Genomic DNA, 24,429 nt, shown 5'->3' with positions numbered 1-24,429 from the left:
ACAGAATGAAAGTAAGCAGCATACTTTTGCAGCTAATTGCTTGTTTGAGAGTCAAGCAGTTGTTTTCATACAGAAGACGGCATACTATATGGAAACCTGATTGGAGTCTGTACGTCCCATTTACCTCTCTCTGTTGAAGGTTCCATCCTTCTAGTTACTCTCAGGTTAGCAAGCCTGGAATAGTTTTTGACTACTCATTTTACTTAACCTCTCTTATCTAATCCATTTCTAGATCTTATTAATGCTACCTCCCCTTCTCTACACTCTCAAGACCACTACCCTAGTGGCTTTCATCACCTGGACTATGAAAAGAGTCTCCCAAATGATCTGCCTACTTCCCATCTATCTCTTCAATCTCCACACAGATACTAATCTGATATTCCTAAAGCACAGAATTGACAATATCACTGCAAAAACCTTTATCAAAAACCTTTAGTAGCTCCTTACTGCTTCTAGGAAGGGTAACAGGGAATAAGCAGTTATATAGTACCTACTATGTGCCAGACATTGTATTAAACATATTAATATATTATCTTGCCTGATCCTTATAATAACCTTGCAAAATAGGTGCCATTATTGTCTTCATTTTACAGATGAGGAAACTGAGACACACAGGGTTAAGTGACTTGCCCAGGGTCACAAAGCTACTAAGTGTCTGAAGCTGGGTTTGAACTAGTGTCTTTCTGACTGTATGTACAGTGTTCTGTTTGTTGTGCCACCTAGATGTCCCTAGGTGTAAAATACAAACATCTTTGGCATTTAAAGTCTTTTGTAGTATGATCACAAATTGATTCCATATGATACCTCCTTAGTCATTCTGGCCAAAGTGGCAAACATGCTCTTTCTCATATATGATATTCTGTCTCCCACTTTGAATCCTCTTCACAGTCCATCACCCTCACCCCTGACTCCTGAAATGCCTAGTTTCTTCATCTTTTCTGATTGTTCCCGTTGTCAGAATCCTTCCTCTCTCTCCAGTGATTCTATTGTACATAATCTGTATTTACTTCTCTGTGTAAGTGTTGCTCCCTGAATAGAATGAAAAGTCCTGCTAATTTTTGTCTTAATACAGTGCCGAGGACATACTAAGTACTTAACACTTGTACTGAAACATCCCCCCCCCCCAGCCTTCTGCTACACGCCTCTCTCCCAGTGCTCTCTAGCTCCACTGTCAGAAGCTGCATTTCCCTGCTTATAATTACTGCACTACCATCTCTTCTCCACCCCTTTTCACTTTCCTCACATTTCTTGGCTATCCCATTTAAAAGTCCAGCCTTTAAAGATATCCTAAGCCAACTGGAATGCTTGCTTCCTTCCTTCTATGTGGCATGCTCATCCATCTCAGCTCATCATTTAGGGTATAATTCTCAAGTCACCAGGTCTTAGGGGCTGTACTAATTTGCTGCCACATGTTCAGAATGCTGTGTTTTGGCCCACATGAACTACAATAACTCTTTAAAGGGCCTCCTGGCTCAGTTGAAGAAACACAGGAATTGGTAGCAGTTTATCACAATACCTGTTCTCCTAAAGACTCAACATCCAAGGCCAGCTGGAGCCTGATCTTGTTGTCGTCACTCATGCCGCCATTAGTGCCAACAGGGTTGGGTGTGGCGGTTTTTCTGGCTTGCTTTAGCCTTTTCAAACTCTCTTCCATCTTCTTCACAGAACTCAGAACATCAGACACAGTTTCATAATACCTAAAGAAAATTAGAAACGTACTGGAGAATGACAAAGAAGAACAAGAAAGGTGTGCATGAGGCAAACACAACAGTGTGACATGCAAAACAAAGTCTGGGGGAAAACACTGTAGAGAGAATAACTAATCTTCCAATTTAAGGTGCAGCCTTGGTAGATGTTTAATGTGTACTAAGGCTGAGAGAGGAAGATGGTCTCAAATATGGAAAGCTACCTTATGGTTCCCCTTCAAAGTCAGAGAATACAAGAATGTATTATAGCATTTGTTTGGACTCTAAACATTAATATTAACAACCTTCATTCAAATCTTTAAAGATCTGCGAACCACCCTGTTCACAATGATCCTGTGAGGTAATTAGTCTAAGTATTATTATTTCCATTTCACAGGCAAGAAAACTAAGGCTCTCAGAGGTTATGGGATTTGCTGATTATTGAGAATTAAGGAATGGTATTGAAGTAGGCTCAGATGCAAGTCTCATAATTTGAAATGGAACTCCCATACATGAAGCCACCTGGGGTCTGACCAAGTCAGATAGTTAAAATCCAGATAGGGTGGAAAAAATTAATCACACCCAGACATATATGATTAAAATTCATTTTACTAAATAACAATGTTTTCAATAAAATTTATTCATATCCAATTACTCAGTTCTAAGTACAGGTACTTGCCAAATTATAAATAGGCTGTTTCCAAAGGTGATTTGTAAGAAGGTTGTTTGGAACTGAAAATACCATAAAAATGGAGGTCTGATACTCAAGCCAAGACTGTAGACTGGCAGTGACAAGTAAGTGGACCCTAAAAAATGTCAATACTAATAATGAAACAGTAAATCTAAACGAGGATTATTTTTAATTTTATTTTACAAATTGTGATGCTTAAAAAAAATAAACAGGATGAAGATAGGAGGACAGTGTAAACTGTATAGAAAACTTTCTAGGTATTTTCCAGAGCCGTGGAAACTAATGGTGCTGCTTCTATTTATGTTTAGTTTAAAAATATTTCCTTGGTATAGAGGAGATGCTTAATAAATACTTGTTGATCGATTGATACATATGTGTCACTATTACTATTTTCATGCTTATACGTCAAGATTTGGTCATATTTTGACTCAAGCAGAATGAAGAAGGCAAAGAAAGCAGAGGGCAAGAAGAAGGATAGAAAGGAAAGATGGATGATAGGACAAGAAGAGAGAAAGGTAAGGGAGGGAAAAAATAGAACGGAGAAAAAAGCAGGGAAGAGAAGAAGGATAAGTCAGCTAGTCAGTCTACAAGAATTTTTATTCAGTTCTTACTATGTGCCATGTACTGTGCTAAGCAGTAGGGATACAAAGAAAGGTTTTACAGTCCCTACCTTCAAGGGACTTACATTTTAGTATAAGAAATATTATGCAAAAAACTATATGTACAAGATATATACAATGTAAATGGAAAACAATCTCAAAGAGAATGTGCTAGCAGTGGGGGAGATAGGAAAAGCCTTGTTTAGAGGGTGAGATTTGAGTTGAGTTATGAAGGAAGCCAGGAGACAGAGGCCAAGAGAAAACAAAGAGCATACTAAGCACAGGGAACAGCCAATGAAAAGGCAAGGAGTCAGGAGACGGGCGTGCTGTGTAAAGAACAGCAAGACCAACGTCACATGGACTGTAGAGCATGTGAAAGGAGGTGAAGAGTAAGTAGACTGGAAAGGTAGAAAGGGGTCAAATTGTGAAGGATTTTAAGAGCTTAAAACAGAAGGTAAGAGATTTTTCTGAGGATGTTAGTCAAGAGTTAGAAAAGAGGAAGCATGGGGGTTTTAGAAGATGTACATACATCTTAAGAAAGAGCCTGACTTAGGTAGAACTGAGTTGTGAGCTGTGGAAAAATGGAGGGGAGTGTAGCCTATGCACAATCCATTAGGAAAGAAGGGGTTTGGGGGTGTGTGGGTAAGGAAATGATTGGAAAATTGTTCTTTATAGGGGGTTCAGGAACTTGGCTATTATCCAAAAATATGAGGGCTGAAGGATTTGAAGTGATGGGGAGGAATGGAGTCTGTGTTACATATTTTGAAATATCAAAAGAATAAATGCTCTGACCTTTTCAGCTATTTTACTTTCATGTGATCCTAATTTTCTAACTTGTCTCTGGCTTGGGACTTTTTTTGGAAACAGAATATTTCATATATTTCTACTGTCATATTACTTACTTGTGAGTACTTTCTGAAAGCGCACCTTCTAACCACTGATGAACTCTTGACTGCTTGAGTTTATCCGTGTGATCACTCTGAAGCTGGTAGAAAGGCTTTAGAGCACTGTCCACGTAGGGTGAAGCTTTGGTCGGGGCCTCCTGTAATTGTGTTGGCGCAGAGGTGGGGATGGGAAAATTGGAGTAGGAAGAAAAATGGAAGAGAATCGCAACTCATTAAAAAATCTTAATGTCAAATTCATGCTGCAGGTATTTCATTTGGAGAAAGGTGTGGAATGTTTTAAAGTAAGACACATAGCTATATAATAAGTTGCTGAATGGGAAGGAAACAATTGGGCTATGAAGGATATGAAAAATGAAAAGCAATCATTCCAAAAAATAGCTCTCCCCCACTTCCCCAATCTCCAAATAGTTACCACAAATGAGAATAGAAGAGGTAAAATGTAGCATTCTGAATGATAAAACTGAACAGTTTAGGAAAAGCGCTCACAGTTTCTTTGTATCTGAGATGAAAGAAATAAAAAGAAGAAATACAGGCAATGGGTATAAACCTGTAGCCAGAGGAGCCAAGGGTCTTTCTACCATACCTACTCTGTAACAACTGTAATAGATAGAAGGAAATTGTAGAATCCTTGTATCGTTTCAATGCTGACAAAATAACGGACTTGCTAAATAAGAAACTGATTTTTATAACAACCTCAAAGGGATTTAGAATAATAAGTATACTTAACATTTCCTGATTATCTGTCAATAGCAAATGAAGGGAAAGTTAACTATACCAGAAGGAAAAAGAATTGCAAGGAAAAAAATATATTTCTTAGATACTCTAGGATAGAAAATAATGTAGGATGAGGAGAAAACAATAGGTCAAATAGGTATTAACAGTGACAATAAATTCTCTAAATCAGTTTGCATAGAATGGAAAACTAGGACTGCCCTTTTCATGCAAATATGAAGGAAGAAGGGAATCTCGTGCAGTTTTTCAACTTTTAAAATCTTGTGATATTCCTTAAAAGAAGGTAAGGTTATTCATCTTTTCTGATTCTTAACTCATTAAATAACTGCAGTAGTTTACATGACACGGTTTAGAAAGTACCTTCTGCATAACCATCTTCTAAAATAGGTGGTGCAAATATTAGCATCCCATTTTAAATATAGGAAAACTAAGAACCAGGAAGTTTACTAACTTGTCTAATCAGTCAGGGACTATTAAGAGGCACATGTAGACGGACCCATTTTTTTTTTTTTACTTCAAATGCAGGTTTCTATTGCCTCTAATGGGGTCACATCAGAGCAGATGCCATGGCAGGAAAAAAAAAGTCACCAATATTCAACAATCTGTAATTTTAAATCACTGAGAAAGACTTCAACCCACTGTCTTATCTCTTTTTCTCTCCTTTGCTGCCAAACTACTAGAAATGTGTTCTATACTTGCTGTCTTCACTTACTTATAACTTCTTCAACTCACTTCTCAATGTGTTTTCTATCCCCACAACTCTACTGAAAATATTCTTTTCAAGGTCACTGATGGCCTTATTACTAAACTTATTTTTTCTCTCCTCAGCCTTCTTCACTTCTTTGTAGCATCTGATGCTTCTGGTCACCTTCCTGATATTACCTCCTTTTGCTTCTGGGACTCTTTTACTTAACTCTGACCAGTCCATTTTGGTCTCCTTTGCTGGCTCATCATGATTCTTCCTTTTTAAATGTGGGTGGCCCTCAAGTCTATATTTGTTTCTTCTCTCTCAAGGTACCCTCATCCTCTTCCATGACTTCATTTATCAATGCTTCAGTCACATCCCCTTATCATCAATAATTATCTAGGTGGATGTAATGTTAATAGAATTGAAGATCTTCCCTACCCTAATAGGCCTCCTGTGGAGCCCAACAAGAGAAGCTTGATTAGGGGAGGCTTGTTTTTCAGGAAGGCCCACACCTTTTGTTACTTTGTAATTAGGTAGTGGGTCACGAGGGTTGTGATGCCCTCTGGCTCTGAAGAAGGGTATATATACTATGAAGTGAGGTTTTGCTTTGGGGCTCACTCATTAAAAGAGTATTCGTGTGATTTGGTCAGAGGAGACTCTGGGCAGACTTTGGTCAGATAGCTAGAAGCCCTGTCTGTTGATTTGTTATTTTCTCTGTCTGTATTTTTTTCTGCTTGTAATTTGTTTGTATTTTCTCTGAAGTTCAGGGTGCAGATTTTCCCCCCTGAACTAAGTGAATGATATGTATATATATATATGTATATGTATATGTAATATGTATATGTATACACACACATACATACATGTAATTAAAGTGAGATTGTTGACCCCTTTAAAGTTGCTTTCCTTTAGAAAAGCAGATTCAGGGAACCTGTGCTAGCATCCATCCTGGGTATGCTAGGATGCTTGTTGTTACAGTGGATAACTCTTAAATCTACACGTCTACTTCTAATCTCTCATCAGAGCTTTAGTCTTGTATTTTCAGCTGTCTGTTGGGCATAATTACCAGCATTTCAAATTCTATATGACTAAAGCTGAACTCATAATCTTACTCTCAAACACATTCTTCACCTTAGCTTTTCTATTTCTATTCATGGTAGCACCATTTATCCTGTCACTCGGAATGGAAACCCTGGATCATCTCTGACTTCTCTCCTCTCACCACTTTTATCCCATTAGTTGCCATGTACTATACTGCTTTCACCTCTAACAGATTTCTGATATACTTTTTCTTTTCTTGCTTCCACTGCAATAATCACAGTTGGACTTGGAGTCAGATGACCTGGGTCTTACTCTTAACTCTGCTATCCTCTCTGTGACCCTGGATAAAGTCATTCTTTCTGAACTGCACTTTAGTCTTCTGTGAAAATATGGATTTGGGCAAGTTCATCTTTAACGGGCCTCCCAGCTCTCACATTTTATCATTTAATAAGCCAAGCAACACTCTAATCATCTTTTCCAACCAGCCTATCATATTCTCTCACGTGTAATCTTCCTAACACACATCTCTGATCATATAACTAGACTCAAAAACTATCAGTGGGTCCCAAATGTCTACTGAATAAACCTTACAGGGTTCAGGCATTTAAGGCACTCAACAACCTGGTGACAACCTACTTTCTCAGTCTTATTTCATACCATTCACTACTCACATACTCTGTTCCAACCAAACTGGACTACTCTGGGGTTCTGTGTTATATTACTTAACTGCTATAGCTTTGGAAAGGAAATAGTTTTTGTTTAATGAGACTGACCTTATTGGTTCTTCGGTAAAGTCTAGGAACTTCTAGGGCACTTTTCAGATAACTGAAGCAGGACTCACTCAAGTCTTGGATGATCCTGTTACTCAGGGAAGGCATACAGGAGGATAAAGAAATTCGAGAATCTTCAAGGGCTGCTGTTGAGGTATGAGTATTCAAGTTTAAACCCCTCTCCAAGAGAAAATATAAGTTTTATTTTAAATAGGACATACACTGTAATAATATCACATGAGCCAAAATCTCTAAATTAGAGTTAAAGCAAGAACTTTTTTTTTTCAAATGCTTTATTAACTTCTGATCATTAATTTCCGTCAGATTTGGAGGTACAAATTTTCTCCCCATTTCTCTCCCTACCCACCACCCCAGAATAGCAGTCCCACAGGATATCCCCTCCTCCAATCTGCTCTCTCCCATATCTTCTCCCATACCCCCTTCGACTTTTCCAGTAGGGCATGATAGATCTCTATGCCCCAGTGCCTGTATATCTTCTCTCCCAATTACATGCAAGATAGTATTAATAATAGTATATATGTATATATAATTTTAAACATCTGATTTTAAAACTTTGAATTCCAGATTCATCCCCTTCCTCCCTTGTCACCCACCCTTACTGGGAAGATAAGCAGTTCAGTATGGATTGTACATTTGTACCTAATACAAAACATTAACATAGTAGATATATTGTAAAAGACTGACTATATTTCCCTCCCTCCTATCCCACCACCCATTTGTTCTATTCTCTACTTTGATTCTGAAGAATTCTTACTAAAATAATCAAATGGGATATTAAAATAAACAAAATATTGTATTTGAGAAGTTAAGGGCTTATTCCAAAAGTCAAAGAGAAAAATAAAAATGTTTATATATTATTAAGTTTTCAGAAATTTATTTTAAATTATTTATTGATTAAAGAATTGTTAAGAGGCAGCAGACTCATTTTTACCTGAGATAGAGGAAAAGTTCTTGAAACCAATCACTTCAAGTTTGGGCTTGATTATTTCCAAGAGTTCTGGAAGCTGAAACAAACAAATGATGTATTCTGCAGCTTTTAAAAAATATGTGCATTTTTAGCACCACGATGATTACACTACTATTGACATTATAAACCTACAATTAGCATGTCTAATAATCTTGTTCAGAGGAAAGTAACATTCTTAATGCTTTTCTTATAAATGTATTTAATAGTAAACAGTAAAAAGTCTAATTAGCGGTTATTATATGGGGATTTGAAAAGCAGAAACAATATATTCTATTCTGTGATCCTCAACATATAAAAAAGCCTACAAAAAGGTACACTATTGACCAAATAAGACAATCGTATTCATTTATATACTACAAAATATTATGTTTTGGGGGTGGAGAGGTGGGGACAGAGAACAAAACTGTGTATCAAGAGTGCTTTATGAACATGCATACCGTATACACTTTTAACAGTGAAAGCAAAACTGTGGCAGTTATATGCATGCCACAGAGAAAAAAAAAACTTAAGATCTGAAAAGTTAATAAAGCTTAGCTGAAGGCTAAATGTTACTAGCAAATATTTCCTTAAGTAACCAAAATAAAAATTCACACACAAAGATTGTGCCCATAGAAGATGTGTTAGGCTGATATGATAAAGTACGCATGAAAAAGAAATGGGAGTCTAGTAAACATATATTCAGAAACTTCACTTTATATATTGTCAAAAACAAACACATAAAAAGAGGCATGATTTTTGATACTACTCAAAAAATGTGAGTTACTCAAGAATAGGGCAGACTACTACTGTGTTTCCCCGATAATAAGACACTCTCTTATTATTTTTTTGGACAGAAAAACACCAGAGGGCTTATTTTCAGGGGAGGGCTTATTTTAATGAACATTGACAGCAATTTTAATAAACAGGTAAATGTGAACAAAAAAATGTACCAGCAAGCAAATCACTGGGGAAGAACAGGATGACGCGCTCACTGCTGCAGCTCTGATTGGATGCAGCTTGGATTGCGTGCGTTTCACGGGGGGGTGGGGGGGTGGATGGTGCATACAGAGGTTAGTAATAGGGCTTATTTTCGGGGGAGGGCTTATTTTAGAGGAATCTTACACAGTAAGGGAAGGGCTTATTTTCGGGATAGGTCTTATTATCGGGGAAACACGGTATCTGTCCTATATAGTTTTGACTTTTATCCAGGCACGTTAGGAAAAAAAAAATCTCTTCAAGTCCCTTCTACCTCTATATTATAAACCCTATCAAGCCCAGTTGTGCAAAACTTAACAGTGACTATTATAATGCAAACTGATTAATACTGACATTTATAAACAACACTGGAATGTATGCCTACTTGTTCTTGAAGTTTGTCAAGGTCTGCAACCACATATATAAGCTGTGTATTGGAAATGAAAGCTACAGTTTGTGTTTCAGAAACACCATTTCCTTGGTCCTCACTGGTTCCTTGGGTAATGGAGGAAGACTCCTTGTTACTAGGTATGGAGGATTTTTTATTATCCTTGGCACTTTCATTGCAGATAGGCCTGAGTAATAACTGAAAAATAATTTAATGATTAACATTCCATTCAGGACAAATAGTCTGCTATAAAAAGACTTGTTGAACATGTTAAATTATACTTAACCTTATGCAAGGATACATAAAGTTTACAAATCAGTAAATATCTATTGATAGACCTGGAAGGTAATTGCTCACCAGGAGCAAGCATCACATGATGACAGTTAACTTATCTTTTCACTTTTGTAACCAATTTTAGATTATCAAGAAATAAACATCTTTGTACTTCCTCTTCACCACCTTGATGAATCTTAGATCAGTCTCAAATCATATAACAAACTACAAAGGTCCCTTCTCCACCTCAACATTCAAGCATCTAACTTTTGGCCCATGACATAGTTCTATGAAATCAAGTAAGGTTCAGAACTAATAATAAAAAACCCCACAAATAAACCTTAAATTGTGTTTTGAAACAAACAGAAACAAGAATAATAAAATATTCTTTGTACAGCTATAGTTACATAAACAAGAAATATGTTAACAGCACAATGGCAAAGAGATAAATTATTATCTGCTTTTCAGATCAAGGGGATGTACTAAGAGGAAGAGTGGCACAGGAGGGCGCTAGGCAGGAAGAATAGGTGTCATTTATCAGGTACATCGTTTTCAATGTATCTTATCATTCTTCTGTCCCTGGTACCATGTAGCAAGTCTCAAACACTTCTATGTGGCTTTGGCCAGAGGAGAGGGTTAGATAAGAGCAAGTAATGAGTAAGAGCATTAAGGTAGGCACCACAATATTTGGGTTTTACTTTTGGCTCTGCTGCTGATTATCAATGTGACCTGGGCAATTCACTTGACATTTCTGAGCCTCAGATTCCTTGCCTGTAAGATGAGGGGATAAAAGATATAATAGGGCCCTTTCAGCTCTAACATTCTAGGGTCAATGAGGATAAGAGAAATTAGACTAAGTTTTGTGGCACTACAGACTACATATTTAGGGCCATAGAAAGAATAAAGGTTAAAATTGCACTAAGACTTTTGAGACCCTGTAAGAAGTTCCTGGGTTTTCATAGAAGGTGACCACCCTAGACTCTACAGGACCCTCCCCTAGTCCAGCTGGCTTCCTCGGTCTTCACTCTAAAATTTAAACTCTTCTCTTCTTCCCAGTATTTTTCTCAACTTTTAAAGGGGTGGACAAAGAGGAAAAAAGAATGTAGATATACATAGTCTCTTATGTTTTCTTTTCTTTGATTTTTCTTTCTTTTGAATCTAAGTTCTGCCTAGGCTGAGGATCTGACTTTATGGTACACATTACAGGCTCCATTAAGATAAGAACTGCATCTCACTCATCCTTCTACCTTCCACAGTACCTAACACAAAGTAAAATACACTAGTATTTGATGAATGAATACCTAACAGAGCTTACTGCACCAAAACAGAACATGTGACTACTTAATAAAGACATGATTTTTTGAAACGGGAATAAATTTAGTAAATTTTACAAAAACAGGAAAGGAAACCAACTATTTTTATTTATTTTTATCTCAAATAGTTTTAATAATGAGCATCTTGTTCTAATTCAAGGATAATATTAAGAAAGTATCAGAAGATAATATATCCAACTATGTAATTTTGAAATTATGAATAAAAAAGAACCTTACAGTAGATGTTTTCAAGAAACATGAAGCAGTGAAAAAATGACAGTGAATGAATCTTATACAATACTTAAATAGAAAACTAAGGGCCTGATGCAGCCTTAAATAAGTAAGTGGTAGCCCATTACAGTTTTTAAAAAAAATAATAACTTTTCATAACAGAAATCTGCCCTTTTGAACTTTTTGAAGAATAGTTTTAAGACAGGCTTAAATCTCATCACAGTATTTAACTTATATTTATCTTTGATCTTTTATTAGCATTAATGATTAACACTTAAACACCCAGCCCTTACCTCGTTAATAAACATGGAGTACCGTGCTAAAATCTGTAAAGTGAGTTTCCACAGACGGTGTGCTAGCAATGGTAAAAACATCTGATCTGACCAACACTTCATAAGACTGACCCATGCCATATGAGAGGCCAAAAGGCAAAATGAGCTCCCAGCTAGGGGGGAAAAAACATACATTTAAGGGATCCCAATCACCTTAAGTCAATTATGATCTAGAAATCTTTTGTAAGTCTTATGTAACAGTCTAATTCTTTCATTCCATGCTATTTAAGAACCAAAAAGGTGATATTTTAAACTATCTGACTGCTATGAAGAAACTGAATTTATTCCCAAGCTATATGAATAGCTATATAGTCTTCCAGTACTATTAAGATGTTCCCTAAGCTAATAATGCATACAATTCTTTTGGTAGAGATGTCTTCCTCATCACAATTCTCTATTGACTAAATGAAAAAACCATAATGGAAATAATTATGTTATATTCAGACAGAATTTATTAAGTCAAAGTCTTTGCCAGTTTGCTGATGACCAAATGTTCTTCCTGTCCTTCTTTAAATGTTATCTACTTATTTGGACAGTCACCAAAATCACACAGGGCTTTGAAAAATGAATTTTTTGGGGTGGGGAGGATGGAGGATAATGGTGAAATGCACCAAATCAATCAAATGAAGTTTAAGGACTTCTATTTCCTCTTTTCCAATATTTCTTTTTACCTTAATATACTCCATGTTCATACTATGGAAATTAAATGCTACCTGACTAGGTGTTCTCTGAGGTTCCTTCCAACTCTAGGTGTATAGCCTATGCTAAATAATACCTTATTTCTGGCCTGGGCAATAGCTAGACACTAGTTTTTCTTCTTAGCACTGAAACTGTTACTGTGCTTAAAGAGAAACTGATATTGTTACAAAGAAATGGAACTCATGGTTTCTTGTTTGTTAGAGAAACTGATATTGTTACAAAGAAATGGAACTCATGGTTTCTTGTTTGTTTTCTCAAAAAGAAACCCTATGGAAATATTCAGAGAATAAATAATATGGTGGTTCCCGGGAAGAATTAAAAAAAACTGATAAGTGATTATAATATATAGAAATAAGGGATCACAGGGTTTAATACGTACATGTTGGCTATAGGATACCCAGCAGAACTGAAGTCCAGTCAATTTCTGAGGGAAGAAAATATCTATTCTGATCCTAAACCTTCTATACTAGTCCCATTTTTAGAATACCACCAGCCAAGGGCTCTTACTGTATTAGAAAACAGAGGATCAATCGACATTTATGCTTAGTTGTAATGATCTAATAACTTTTTCTATGAAAAATGGACATTTATAACACTCTTTGAAATGCCACATTTTTATGTAGTAAATTTAGAATACAAATTCTATTAGATTATATTTGCAAACAGCAATGAAATGGACCCTCCTGGCTTCTACATTGCCAGGTAAATTTTTTTTTAAGTATTAAAGATTTTTTTTATAAACAACCTGAGTGTCTTAAGTATCTAGCTCTTAAAATATCATAAGAATATTAAGGTCTAGATGACTTGTTTACCTTTACTAACATTTAAAATTCAGTCACATTTTGTCAATTACATATTATAAGCAAGTTACCTGGAGCTTCTTCCAGTTCATCTGTAAGTGCTGCTTCTAAAGCTCCTGCTATTTCTCTAAATCTGATATGAAGAACAAGAATAGGATAGTCATAATATGCAATTAAAACATGTTAATCTTTAAATTACACAAAATGTACCTATATGGTCATGTAGCTCCATGAAGATAAAAAGCAAGCTTCAGATGGGACTTAATATACCAATTATTCCATTCAAATCTGTAGGTTTTATTCTTTCAATTCCCTAAATGTATAGATCAGCAGTGCCAAAAACTGTCCAATTCCTCTTGTCCTCAGTGACCCTAGGATGTGAGAACTGAAAGTTGCCTCAGATCCAATTTCATCCGATCATCTTACAGGCAAGGAAGCTGAAGCTCAGGAACATGAAGTGACCTGCTTGGGCCACATTATGAGTAGCAGAGCCAGAAACAGAAAACTGACTTTCTGGCTCCTGGCTTAATACTATTTGAAGCTGATCCTAAACTGATGTAGAGGAGGAGCTGGACCTTCCTACTGGAGGGATATTCAACATTCTGCGCCAGGGGCTACTTGGGGGAAAGTTACAGAAGGGAGGACTGGCATAACCTGAGGGATTAGTACTTAATATAGTTTAGAATGACATCAAAATGAGTTTAAAACAAATATACCAAAAGTCTTGTAAAGTGTTAAAAACAGCTTCTTGGAACACACTAGTATTTAAAATAATTCTTTTATTGTGGTCTCTGGATTATATTCCTCTTGCTTTTAATTATATTGCCACTGATGCTAAAGCTTGTTCTGCACACATTTATGGGGGAATGTAAACTCCTTAAAGGTAAGCAGTGAACTATTAACTTATACTCTAAGACCTCAAGCAATTTAATCAATTACTCTGAAAATAGCAATTGCTCAGAAGTACTAGTTTAAGGAAAAGGGAAAAAGTTATCTTATTTTCTCCTAAAATGGAAGCTTAATAAGGTCCTAGAATTTAGTCTGAGTGAAGGCAACCAGAATCACACATTTTACACCAGGAACAGACTTTGGCAGCCATCTAAATGCAGTTCATAATTGAGGGAATCACTACTAAAACATCTCTGTTATGCAGTCATCTAGACTCTGTTGGAAGACATCTCAGGAGGAGGGAGCAGAGAAACTTCCTCACCTTTCAAAGCAACCTATTACAATTTTGTACAGCTCTACTTGTTAGGAAGTTTTTCCAGAAGCCAAAGATGATATGCCTCCAGAGGACGGGCTTTCAAATACTTGAAGATAACCATCATATTCCCTGGAGTCTTCTCTTCTTGAGATTCAACATTCCCAGTTCCTTCAACCAATTCTAATGACACAGACTCAAGGTCTGTAAACCATGGTGTTGGCCTCCTCAGGGTGCTCTTTAGCTTTATCAATGTCAACCTTAAATTCTGGTGCTCAGAACTGACCACGATAATCTGGGGCATGACAAGAACCACCACCTTCTTATTTATAAAAGTATGCTCACTCTCATGTTCTAATTCCCTCCCTCCTTCCCCCTCCCTCTCTCTACACACACACACACACACACACACACACACACACACACGTGCGCGCGTGTGCTCGCGCGCTCCTCCCCACACCTCTCAACGAAGCCCCAAATTGCATTACATTTTTTGGCTACTAACTGCTGGCTCACATTTCTAGGTGGAAAAGATACTCATTTTTAATTCAAGTAACCCTAAGAGGAAAGGGACACCACACAAAGATAGTATACACCTATAATTTAACTGCAAAGAACATTTAAGGTGAAAAAAAGAAAACCAAAACACAGAATGTGCAATACTGGAATCAGTATTTCCACACAAAAATTTCAACAAAATGCCTTCGATCTCAATCTTAGGTTCACTTTAAATGACCCTGAAGTATATCACATGGCACAGTGACTATGAACAGAACCATGTTTGCAGAACTTCTTGTCATTCTTCATTAATAAACAATCCAACGTCTGATAAAAATCATGAGCAATGTGCCACAATGTCCTACTTGAAATTTATTTTAAGTGGATAAACCACTGTATTGAAAAATGTAACAAAAATAAAAATCTTTGTGAACTTTGAATAGTAAGTGGAAAAATCAATCGACTATTTTTAGCTGTGCAGGTAATGTTTAATTAAGCCAGGAATTTGGGGAAAACAAAAGCCTTCTGGGGGAAAGTGCTGTTGTTCAACTATAATTCAGGGTTTCAATAACAGCTCTGAGAGAAACCAGGACATCACATTGAGATTGACCCAGCTTGGCACACATCATTGGTATCCTAGGGTTGAAAAGAGCCTAGTAGCCTATAGTAGGTAAGTCTCAGGAAGGTTATTATAATTATTATTTTTTAAGCAATCGGGGTTAAGTAACTTGCTCAAGGTTATACGGCCAGTTATTTCTGGGTGTGGTGCTAAGTATCTGAGCCCAGATTTGATCCCCAGGTTGTCCCGACACCGGAGCCGGTGCTCTTACTTGCTGAGCCACCTGGCTGCCGCTAAGCAATTGGGGTTAAGTAACTTGCTCAAGGTTACACGGCCAGGTGTTTCTGGGTGGGTGCTAAGTGTCTGGAGCCCGGATTTGATCCCCAGGTCATCCTGACACTGGAGCCAGTGCTCTTACTCGCTGTGCTACCTGGCCGCCCCTCAGGAAGGTTATTAGCAGAAGAATGAGCTTTGAAGAAATAGTTTATGAAGGAATGATTTAGAGTTGGGGCTGTGCAGGGAAAGGAAGGGAGAACGAACAACACATAAGAACAGAAATGACAGAGAATGCTTTTAGTCTGATTAGCTCCCGTGACTATGCTAAGTCAATAACTTGGGGTTCCTCTTTTACAACATTGTAATACTGCAGAATATTCCTTTAATATATTTAAAAATTTGCCCATGAAATGAAAGAACAATTTGCCCTAAATTCACCTCATACAATTTTCATATGACACAACTGTTTCCAATTCGATACATTAATTTTTAAAACAAATGAATAACTCCTTGACCTCTCACTGAAAGACAAACATGTTCTGGGCCAACTTAATGGGGAAGACATACTTCTGTGTCTGACAAGACACATTTCACCCTAATAAATGGGACTCAATTATTAAGAATAAAATTACATTTGCAATCATGACAGGCAATTATAATACAAGTTTCCCCACTGCTACCATACTCCTCTTTCTGTGATTTTTTTTCTTCTCTACCTGGTAGAAGGACACTAAACACAGATAATGAAGATATCAAAGCCCTTTAAAAGATAAAATTCTCAGAGTATTCTACCGTGTTTCCCCGATAATAAGACACTGTCTTATTAATTCTTTGGACAGAAAAACACCAGAGGGCTTATTTTCAGGGGAGGGCTTATTTTAATGAACATTGACAGCAATTTTAATAAACAGGTAAATGTGAACAAAAAAATGTACCTTTATTCAATAAGCAAATCACTGGGGAAGAACAGGATGACGCGCTCACTGCTGCAGCTCTGATTGGATGCAGCTCGGAGCGCGGTGTGTGTTTCACGGGGGGGGGGAGGGACGGTGCATACAGAGGGTACCGTAATGTAGCGTGTAGAGCAGGGGATCACCTTCACTACAGTAACAATCTCAATAGGGCTTATTTTCGGGGGAGGGCTTATTTTAGAGGAATCTTACACAGTAAGGGGAGGGCTTATTTTCGGGATAGGTCTTATTATCGGGGAAACACGGTAGTAAAATATTAGTTAAACTTTATCATGTGGGAGCAGCTAGGTGGTGCAGTGAATAGAGCACCAGCCCTGGAATCAGGAGGACCAGAGTTCAAATCCAACCTCAGACACTTGACACACTTACTAGTTGTGTGACTTTGGGCAAGTCACTTAACCCCAATTGCCCTCCAAAAAGCAAAAAAAATAAAATAAACTTTATCATGTGATGAAAGCTATAATTACCTAATTAGATAGTTTTCTAAGTGTATCTTAATTACATCTAATCGTATTTATAATTTTTCCAATGGCACTTATTAATTATAGTCTTTTCATCCCAAATTTCTCCCTTTTATTAATTAGTCAAGACAGTGCCATCATACTGGTAAAGTGGCTCAGTGCTACTGGTTTGTAGAAGAAATAGATGAAAAAGGAAAGCAAGATAGATTTAAAATTAATATGGAGCTTTAAAATGTGGGCCAACTGGACAACAAAGAGCATTATCTAGAATGACATTCAACTTAGGAAAAAATGCTTAATATTCAAAATAAGCCTTTTGTATGTTTGGAACAAGAGTAGCAATAAGGAAGAAATAGGCCTAATGGGTCATTATGGGGGGGGGTGTACTATTATCATGGATAAGAGATTAGAATAGATGACTTCTAGATCTATTTCAATTCCAAGATTCTGATTCTAAAATCAAGTAAATGCTACCTTAATATCTATTTATTCAATATTATGAATAAGATTTTATCTAATTTTCCAGATTTTAAACATCCTTAGAACTTGTTTCATAACACCAGCTACACTACAAATATCTCATTGGCCCATGCATGGTCTTATTTTCTAGGCCTGTTAGAAAAGCAGGCAGAAGAACAGAATAAGACTAAAATTTCTCAAAATTAGTTTTATTAGCATTGAAATAATAAGTTACAGTATCAAATCAAATTCAGTAAAAGTAAATAGCTTGAATCTTTTACTGGATTTTTTTTGTTGAGTTGTTTTTCAGTCATGTCCAACTCTTCATGACTCCATTTGGGGTTTTCTTGGCAAAAACATTAAAGTGGTTTGCCATTTCCTTTTCCAGTTCACCTTATGAGGGAACTGAGGCAAACAGGATTAAGTGACTTGTCCAGGGTCACATAGCTAGTGAGCGTCTGAGACTGTATCTGAACTCACAGAGAGGAGTCTTCCTGACTCCAGGACTGATGCTCTATCCACTGTGTCACCTAGCTGCTCCCTTTTATTGGATATCTTATAATTCAAATAGAAACTGGGGGCAGCTAGGTGGTGCAGTGAATAGAGCACTGGTCCTAGAGTCAGGAGGACCTGAGTTCAAATCCGGTCTCAGACACTTAACATGTACTAGCCGTGTGACCTTGGGCAAGTCACTTAACCCCAACAGCCCTGCTTTCCCCCCCTCCAAAAAGCAAAAACAAACCAAAAAAGCCCCACACAACAACAACAAAAAAAAACTCCCAATAAAATAAAAACTGAAAATATAAGTGAAATATGCCGTTTTAAATGTCTGGTAGCACTTTGTGTGTTCTATATTATCTATCATTTCATTATCTCTGTAAGGTAGGAAGGAAACAGCTATTTTAGCACTGCATAATGAACAGGACACTGAATTTGGGAGTCAGGACGACCTAGGTTCAAAGCCGTCCTCAGACATTAACTATGTGACCTTGGGAATGTCACTTAACCTCCTTCTGTGTCTGTTTCATAATTTGTAAAATGAGCGCAGAAGGACAGAAGTTAGAATGTATGGCCTCTAATTGTATGATCTTCATCTAGGATAGAGTGAAAATTGAGACAAAATAGCAGCTCAAAATTTATTATCTTCTCCTCATAACTCCCCTATTTCTGTTCAGAGTATCTCTAACCTTTCAGTCACCCATGTTCATTACCTCAGATTCATCTTCAGTGTTTTACTTTTCTTCATCTCCCAAACCAATCCAATGCCAAGGCTTGGTGAACAGCATCTCTTGCATCTGTCTCAGGCCTTCATAACCTCTTCTTGCTGAGAATATTGCATGAGGTTCCTAGTTGGTTTTCCTGTATCTGGTTCTCACTCTGCTCTAATCCATTTTCCACAGAGCTATCAAACTGATATTCCTAAAAGCACAGGTCTGACCACATCATTCCCCTGACTTATAAAGATTCACCAGAATATGACTGCCTCAAGGATAAAATACACATTTCTGTTTAGTAGTAAGCATTCTTTGAAATCTGGCTTTAACCTAACCTGTATTTCCAGACCGATACCACCTTTCTCCCTGTCAGTCCAATAATCCAGCTAAACTGACATATAAGATGTTTTTCCGATAAGAAATACCATCTCTTGCCTCTATCTTTGCACAGGCTGTGCCTGAAATGCTCTCCCTCCTCCTTTTTGCCTCTTGGAATCCTTATCTAATTTCAAAATTCAGTTCAAGTTTAACCTTCTCTAAAAGGTCTTCCTTTCTTGAATACTTCACCTGCACATGTGAATACTCCAGTTCTCCCCAGAAATTACTTTGCATTTATTATACATATATTTGTATTTACAGTGTAAATCTTTCCTCCCTAGTAGTATGTAAGCTCCTTGAGGGTAGGCCCTATTTCATTTTTATATTAGTTCTTTAACCCCTAGCAAAGTACTTGATATTCATATGCATGTTGTGTTTGTCTGGCATGATAAACATGTGTTATCTCATCTAATCTAGGTGGCAGTGGTGATAATTTTTACAGACTTTAAACTTTATCACTAAAAGGAGAAAGCTGATAACTACAAATAAAGGCAGCTCTGATTAAAGACAAGATTCCTGATTGACATCTAAATTCAAAATAAGAAAAGGGGGGTGGTGGAATTTAACTACTGACCTTATTTGAAAATAAACAGGTAAGTTCCACTTGTTATTGAAACGGTGGTAGGAAGGATGTGATCTTAATCTCTTTACACTGGCCTGTGATCCACACTGTCGCTCAAATCTTCTGACAAAATCCATACTTATGGTGTACTTCTGTAATAAAAACAAAAAAACCCAATCTTTTAAATTGAGTTTCAATCCCTAAACAACATGTAATTAGTGAAATACACTCATAAAAGCAATAATCCAGGCCTAACATGGGTCAATACAATTCATTCTCCAGCAAAGAAGACTTACTTAAGTCTCTGTTCATAATGTGTGCCACTGGCCATAAATGAAATTGAAGAAGCGTAGATTAAGGTGACTTCACTAAAACTACCAGAAAAATAGGCTGAAGCTCATGGATAGTAGTATTATCTACACACATGAAGGAGAGCACTTTATTCTACCCAAACACAATACAAGGAACAAGAAGGCAGTAGTGAATGTTCTTCCTGTTTTCCACTACTGTGGTCCTTGTACAGGACCTTACTACAATTCATCTTTTGCTGTTGTTCAGTCATTTTTTAGTTGTGCCTGACTCTCTGTAAACCCACTGGGGTTTTGTTTTGTTTTTGTTTTTTGGCAAAGATACTAGAGTAGTTTTCCATGTTCTTCTACAGCTCATTTTACAGATGAGGAAACTGAGGCAAACAAGATTAAGTGACTTGCTCAGGGTCACAGTAAGTGTCTAAAGTCAGATCTGAATTCAGGAAGATGAGGCTTCCTGCTCCAGGCGTGGCAGTCTATCCACTGTGCCACTTAGTTGCCCCTATGTAGACTGTCTATTTAGACTAGGGTAATATCCTCCCCTAAGTAGTTTTTCTTCCATTATTTATTCTCTCCTTCTTCAAGATCTGATCTTCTTGGTTCAAAACTGACCAAGTTTCCCAACTGCCTATCAAATATAGTAGCTTTCTATTGTCTGGCACCTTGCTACCTTTCCAGTTTATCTCCAAGTTACTCCTTTCTCTGTGTGATACTTACACACCCTTGTCTCTATTTACGATGCTTGTTGGCCTGAAATGCCCTCTCATCTATTGAAACTCTACCTTACTTTTACAGTTGAGTTTGAATGTCATCTTTTTTTTTTTTTTACAAATGGTTTCACAACCCTTTGCCCTGATAGGCAGTTGTTTTGTACCGCTCTCAGGCATTTATCAAGAACAGTAGTATGATGGAGTAGAAAGAATACTGGACTGGGGCCTGGCTCTGACACTTTACCTCTATAAACTTCAATTTCCTCATATGTAAGATGAGAGTAATAATATTTATACCACCTATCTCTGAGAATTAAATATATATTTACAACGTTAATAAAATACATATTACATATAAAATACATATTATATAATATAGTATATTATAGATATACTATATTATATATAATACATATATTTATACCACCTATCTCTGGGAATTAAATACTCTGTAAACTGTTAAGTAAAATATGATCAATTATAACGAGGAACAATTTTGTATAATTGTGTGTATACCATGCTGCCCTACTACCTTGATGGCAGGAACAGTGTATTAGCATTCTCAGTTACTCTCAGAACTAAGCATAGCACTCTACAAGCAGTGGGTGCCTAATAAATATTGGCTGAAATTCAAAGAGGTGGACTGGTGCAGAGGCAGGAGGACATTCTGGGAGAGGGAAAAGAACAGATGGACTGAGCTCATGGGTGGCTTTCAACAACATAATTTTAGAGCCACACTATAATCTGCAGCATCACAATAAAACAAACTATAATTACCTGCTTTTTGTTGCTTTCTTGTGGTCACTGCTCTCATCCTAGGTTTTTAGATATAATACATTTATCATTGTGGGCTACCTACTCTGACTAAATGCAGATGTTATATATGTCTTTAAATTCTCCTTTAGGGAATCTGTATTATTAAATAGAATAGCATCTTCTGTACCACAGAGATGCCAGACTGCTGAAAGGCAAAGTAGCTTAGTGATTATCTCATGAACTTCAGTACTGAAGTGAGCTAACAAGGAGGCACAGGGGAGAGGATGTTTTGTGTAGCGAAAAAATACTGAAGAAATATGCATTTTTTTTTTTGCTTTATGGAGGAGGGAAGGCAGGGCAATTGGGGTTAAGTGACTGCCCAAGGTCCCAAGGCTAGTGAGTGTTAAGTGTCTGAGGTCACATTTGAACTCAGGTCCTCCTGACTCCAGGGCCGGTGCTCTATTTACTGCGCCACCTAGCCACCCCTGAAGAAATGTTTTTAAAGGGTAAATTGCCATCCTCACAGAGTTGTTATTGCTCAGATAGCCAGACCTAGAAATCTGACTTCCTTAGGCAGGAATTTAGGTAGCTAGGAAGCTACCTTGTTCCCTATTGGAAAAATGCTGTAACAAGAGGGATATAGAGTGGGTTGGTCTTCTTCCTGGAGAAGCTGTTAATTTCCCTGTCATGCTAAAGCTGGTCCTATATTAGTTATAAAGTTTCTAGTGATGGCTTGGAAGTTCAGCACGACAAAAATTTACTCAAAATTTCTGTAGTTGAATGCCTGAAGAGGGATCAAGTAGAATGGGGCCAAAATCCTATGGAAGCTGTGAAAGGCACTTATTTATGCCACCCTTTGCTTCAAAGAAGCCAAAAGAGATGCTCATCCCAAAGAGGTTCCTAAAGAGAGTAACCCCTCAACAAAGGAGGGTGAGAAAAGGGTAAGTCTGAGGAGCAAAGCCTTAGGTTCGTTATCTCTTCATCCTACTGTCCAATTGCCACTTGCATTGGAAAAACTGGGTGGAAAGGCATGTACTGGCAAGACTCTAATGGGGGCAGGAGTGTACTTCCTCTTGCTAGTAGTTTATTTCCAGAGAACAGCATGTGAGTGGCTGGTGGTGGAGATGAGAATGCGAGAAACAAATCCTGGAGCAGTTAACTTGTGAATGACCTATAACAGCAGGAAACTCTTATACTAAGATTTCCTCATACTCCATTTTTCTCCCTTAGAGAGAAATATAACTCTTCACTTTAAATGGAGATTAGGGGAATATGAAAAAGGCATTGTAATGTCTAAGTGAGGAGCTCATTATGGATTACTGAGGTCAAATAATCTTTCACAAGTTGGTCAGCCTTCTAAGCACAGAATCTTCATACTTGGTGAGATTAGGCTTTGGAGAGCAGACACAGTCTACCATCAGACTGCTACCTACTGGCAAAGCCTCAAAAACTCAAGAGTCATTTCTGAGCCACAATAAGGATTGATCTTAGGTCATCTGAGGGAGAACTACTTGCTAAAGGAGTCAAAAGTATGACCCTCTCTTCTCTGAGCTAAACCCTCAGATAATTACTCCCTAAATATAAAGTAGAATATCACCCAAAACTTGCATGTTCTTTTATAAGGCCATTATCAAATAGCAATAAAACAATGCAATTCCATCCATGTACTTTAAAATATTTTGAGTTTCAGGGTGAGGAAGCACTGTAAAACAGAAAGGGCATTGGATTTGGAGTTAGAAGAGACCTAGGACTAAATCCCAGCTATGACAATTTCTGGTTATATTATCTAGAGAAAGTTACTTTAATCCCTCTGAACCTCAGCTTGCTTATCTGTAGAATGAAGAAAATAATTTTATTGCCTATCTTCAACAAGTGTTTTGTATACGTTAAAGGTCTTTGTCTCTCTTTCCTTCCCTTCTTGGCACCAACTAATAGGAATTTCATCATTCAAAAGTTGGAGGAAACAAAAAAGGGAAAGTCTATTCTGGGCCTGATTCTCAATAAAAGGAAGATTAGGCTGAAGGAGGAAGAAATAATGGAAACCTTGGAGGAAAGTAATAGTACCAATCTGGAATTAATGAAAAAGGAAAGAAAAGTTGGGCAAAATTTGATACATACCCTAGATTTTCAGAATGTACATTTTATGGGGTTCAAAAAAAGAACTTAGGTAGAATCCTAATGAAAGTAGTCCAGATGGAACGAAAGAATCACAAATTTGGAACTGGAAGCAACAGGAACTGGAAGAGATATAAAAGTTTTCCAGTTCAAACCTCTCCTTTTACAGATGAGGAAACTGAGGTCTAACAAGGTCAATTGACTTGTCAAAAGACACCAAGGTGAATGCACATGGAAATTACTTGGTTAACTTGGATCTTTTTTTTTAAAGATATTGATAGATTCTATAATAGAAATAGGAACAAGGTAACAAAGGATGAATACAAAAGCATAGCTAAATCTGAGAAAATTTGAGGCTGGCAAGGGAAACTAAGAACAAAAACAAAAAGGGCTTTGAAAAACTATAATGGGTAAGGGGCAGCTAGGTGGTGCAGTGAATAGAGCGCTGGCCCTGGAGTCAGGAGGACCTAAATTCAAATCCAGCCTCAGATACTTAACACAAAAATTAGTTGTGTGACCTTGGGCAAGTTGCTTAACCCCAATTGTCCTCCAAAAAGCAAAAAAATATAATGGGTAAAAGAAAAGGATCAAAGAGGGAAAAGATCTCTGCTCAGGGTAGATACCATGATTAGTATAAATGGTAATTGAAAGGAGCTGCTCAACTTTTATTTTGTTCCTCTTTTCTATGAAAAGAGAATAATTTCTGGACTGAAAAGGACCAGGACAAAAATGGCTAGGGAGCTGAAACCTAAAATAATAAAATAAGTAACTCTTTATAGTTTCAATTCAGCAGGCCCAGATGAACTAAAGGTAGTAAAAGATCTGGTGGATATGATTGACGAGCCACTGCCAATGATTTCTGAAACATCATT

The 24,429-nt window shown here is 37.2% G+C and overlaps 1 protein-coding gene across 3 annotated transcripts in view; it reads right to left on the bottom strand.

Moving 5' to 3' along the window:
* COG2 (component of oligomeric golgi complex 2) overlaps window positions 1–24,429 on the bottom strand; it is a 70,637-nt gene that overhangs the window by 1,783 nt on the left and 44,425 nt on the right. For all 3 annotated transcript variants that reach the window (XM_069064894.1, XM_069064893.1, XM_069064895.1), the window contains 8 exons: window positions 19,681–19,820; window positions 13,161–13,222; window positions 11,552–11,703; window positions 9,439–9,639; window positions 8,064–8,136; window positions 7,115–7,257; window positions 3,878–4,017; window positions 1,517–1,697 (listed from right to left, as the gene is read on the bottom strand). In XM_069064894.1, the coding sequence (XP_068920995.1) occupies window positions 1,517–1,697; window positions 3,878–4,017; window positions 7,115–7,257; window positions 8,064–8,136; window positions 9,439–9,639; window positions 11,552–11,703; window positions 13,161–13,222; window positions 19,681–19,820 (1,092 nt within the window). The remainder of the gene's footprint in view (window positions 1–1,516; window positions 1,698–3,877; window positions 4,018–7,114; window positions 7,258–8,063; window positions 8,137–9,438; window positions 9,640–11,551; window positions 11,704–13,160; window positions 13,223–19,680; window positions 19,821–24,429) is intronic.

The sequence above is a fragment of the Petaurus breviceps genome, unplaced genomic scaffold, assembly GCF_028583685.1.
Source record: "Petaurus breviceps papuanus isolate PSGF00001 unplaced genomic scaffold, PetGlider_PUasm1.0 90650, whole genome shotgun sequence".
In the NCBI taxonomy this organism is placed as follows: domain Eukaryota; kingdom Metazoa; phylum Chordata; class Mammalia; order Diprotodontia; family Petauridae; genus Petaurus; species Petaurus breviceps.
The sequence above is the reverse complement of the archived record's forward strand: the minus strand, read 5'-3'. Positions and strand labels throughout refer to the sequence as shown.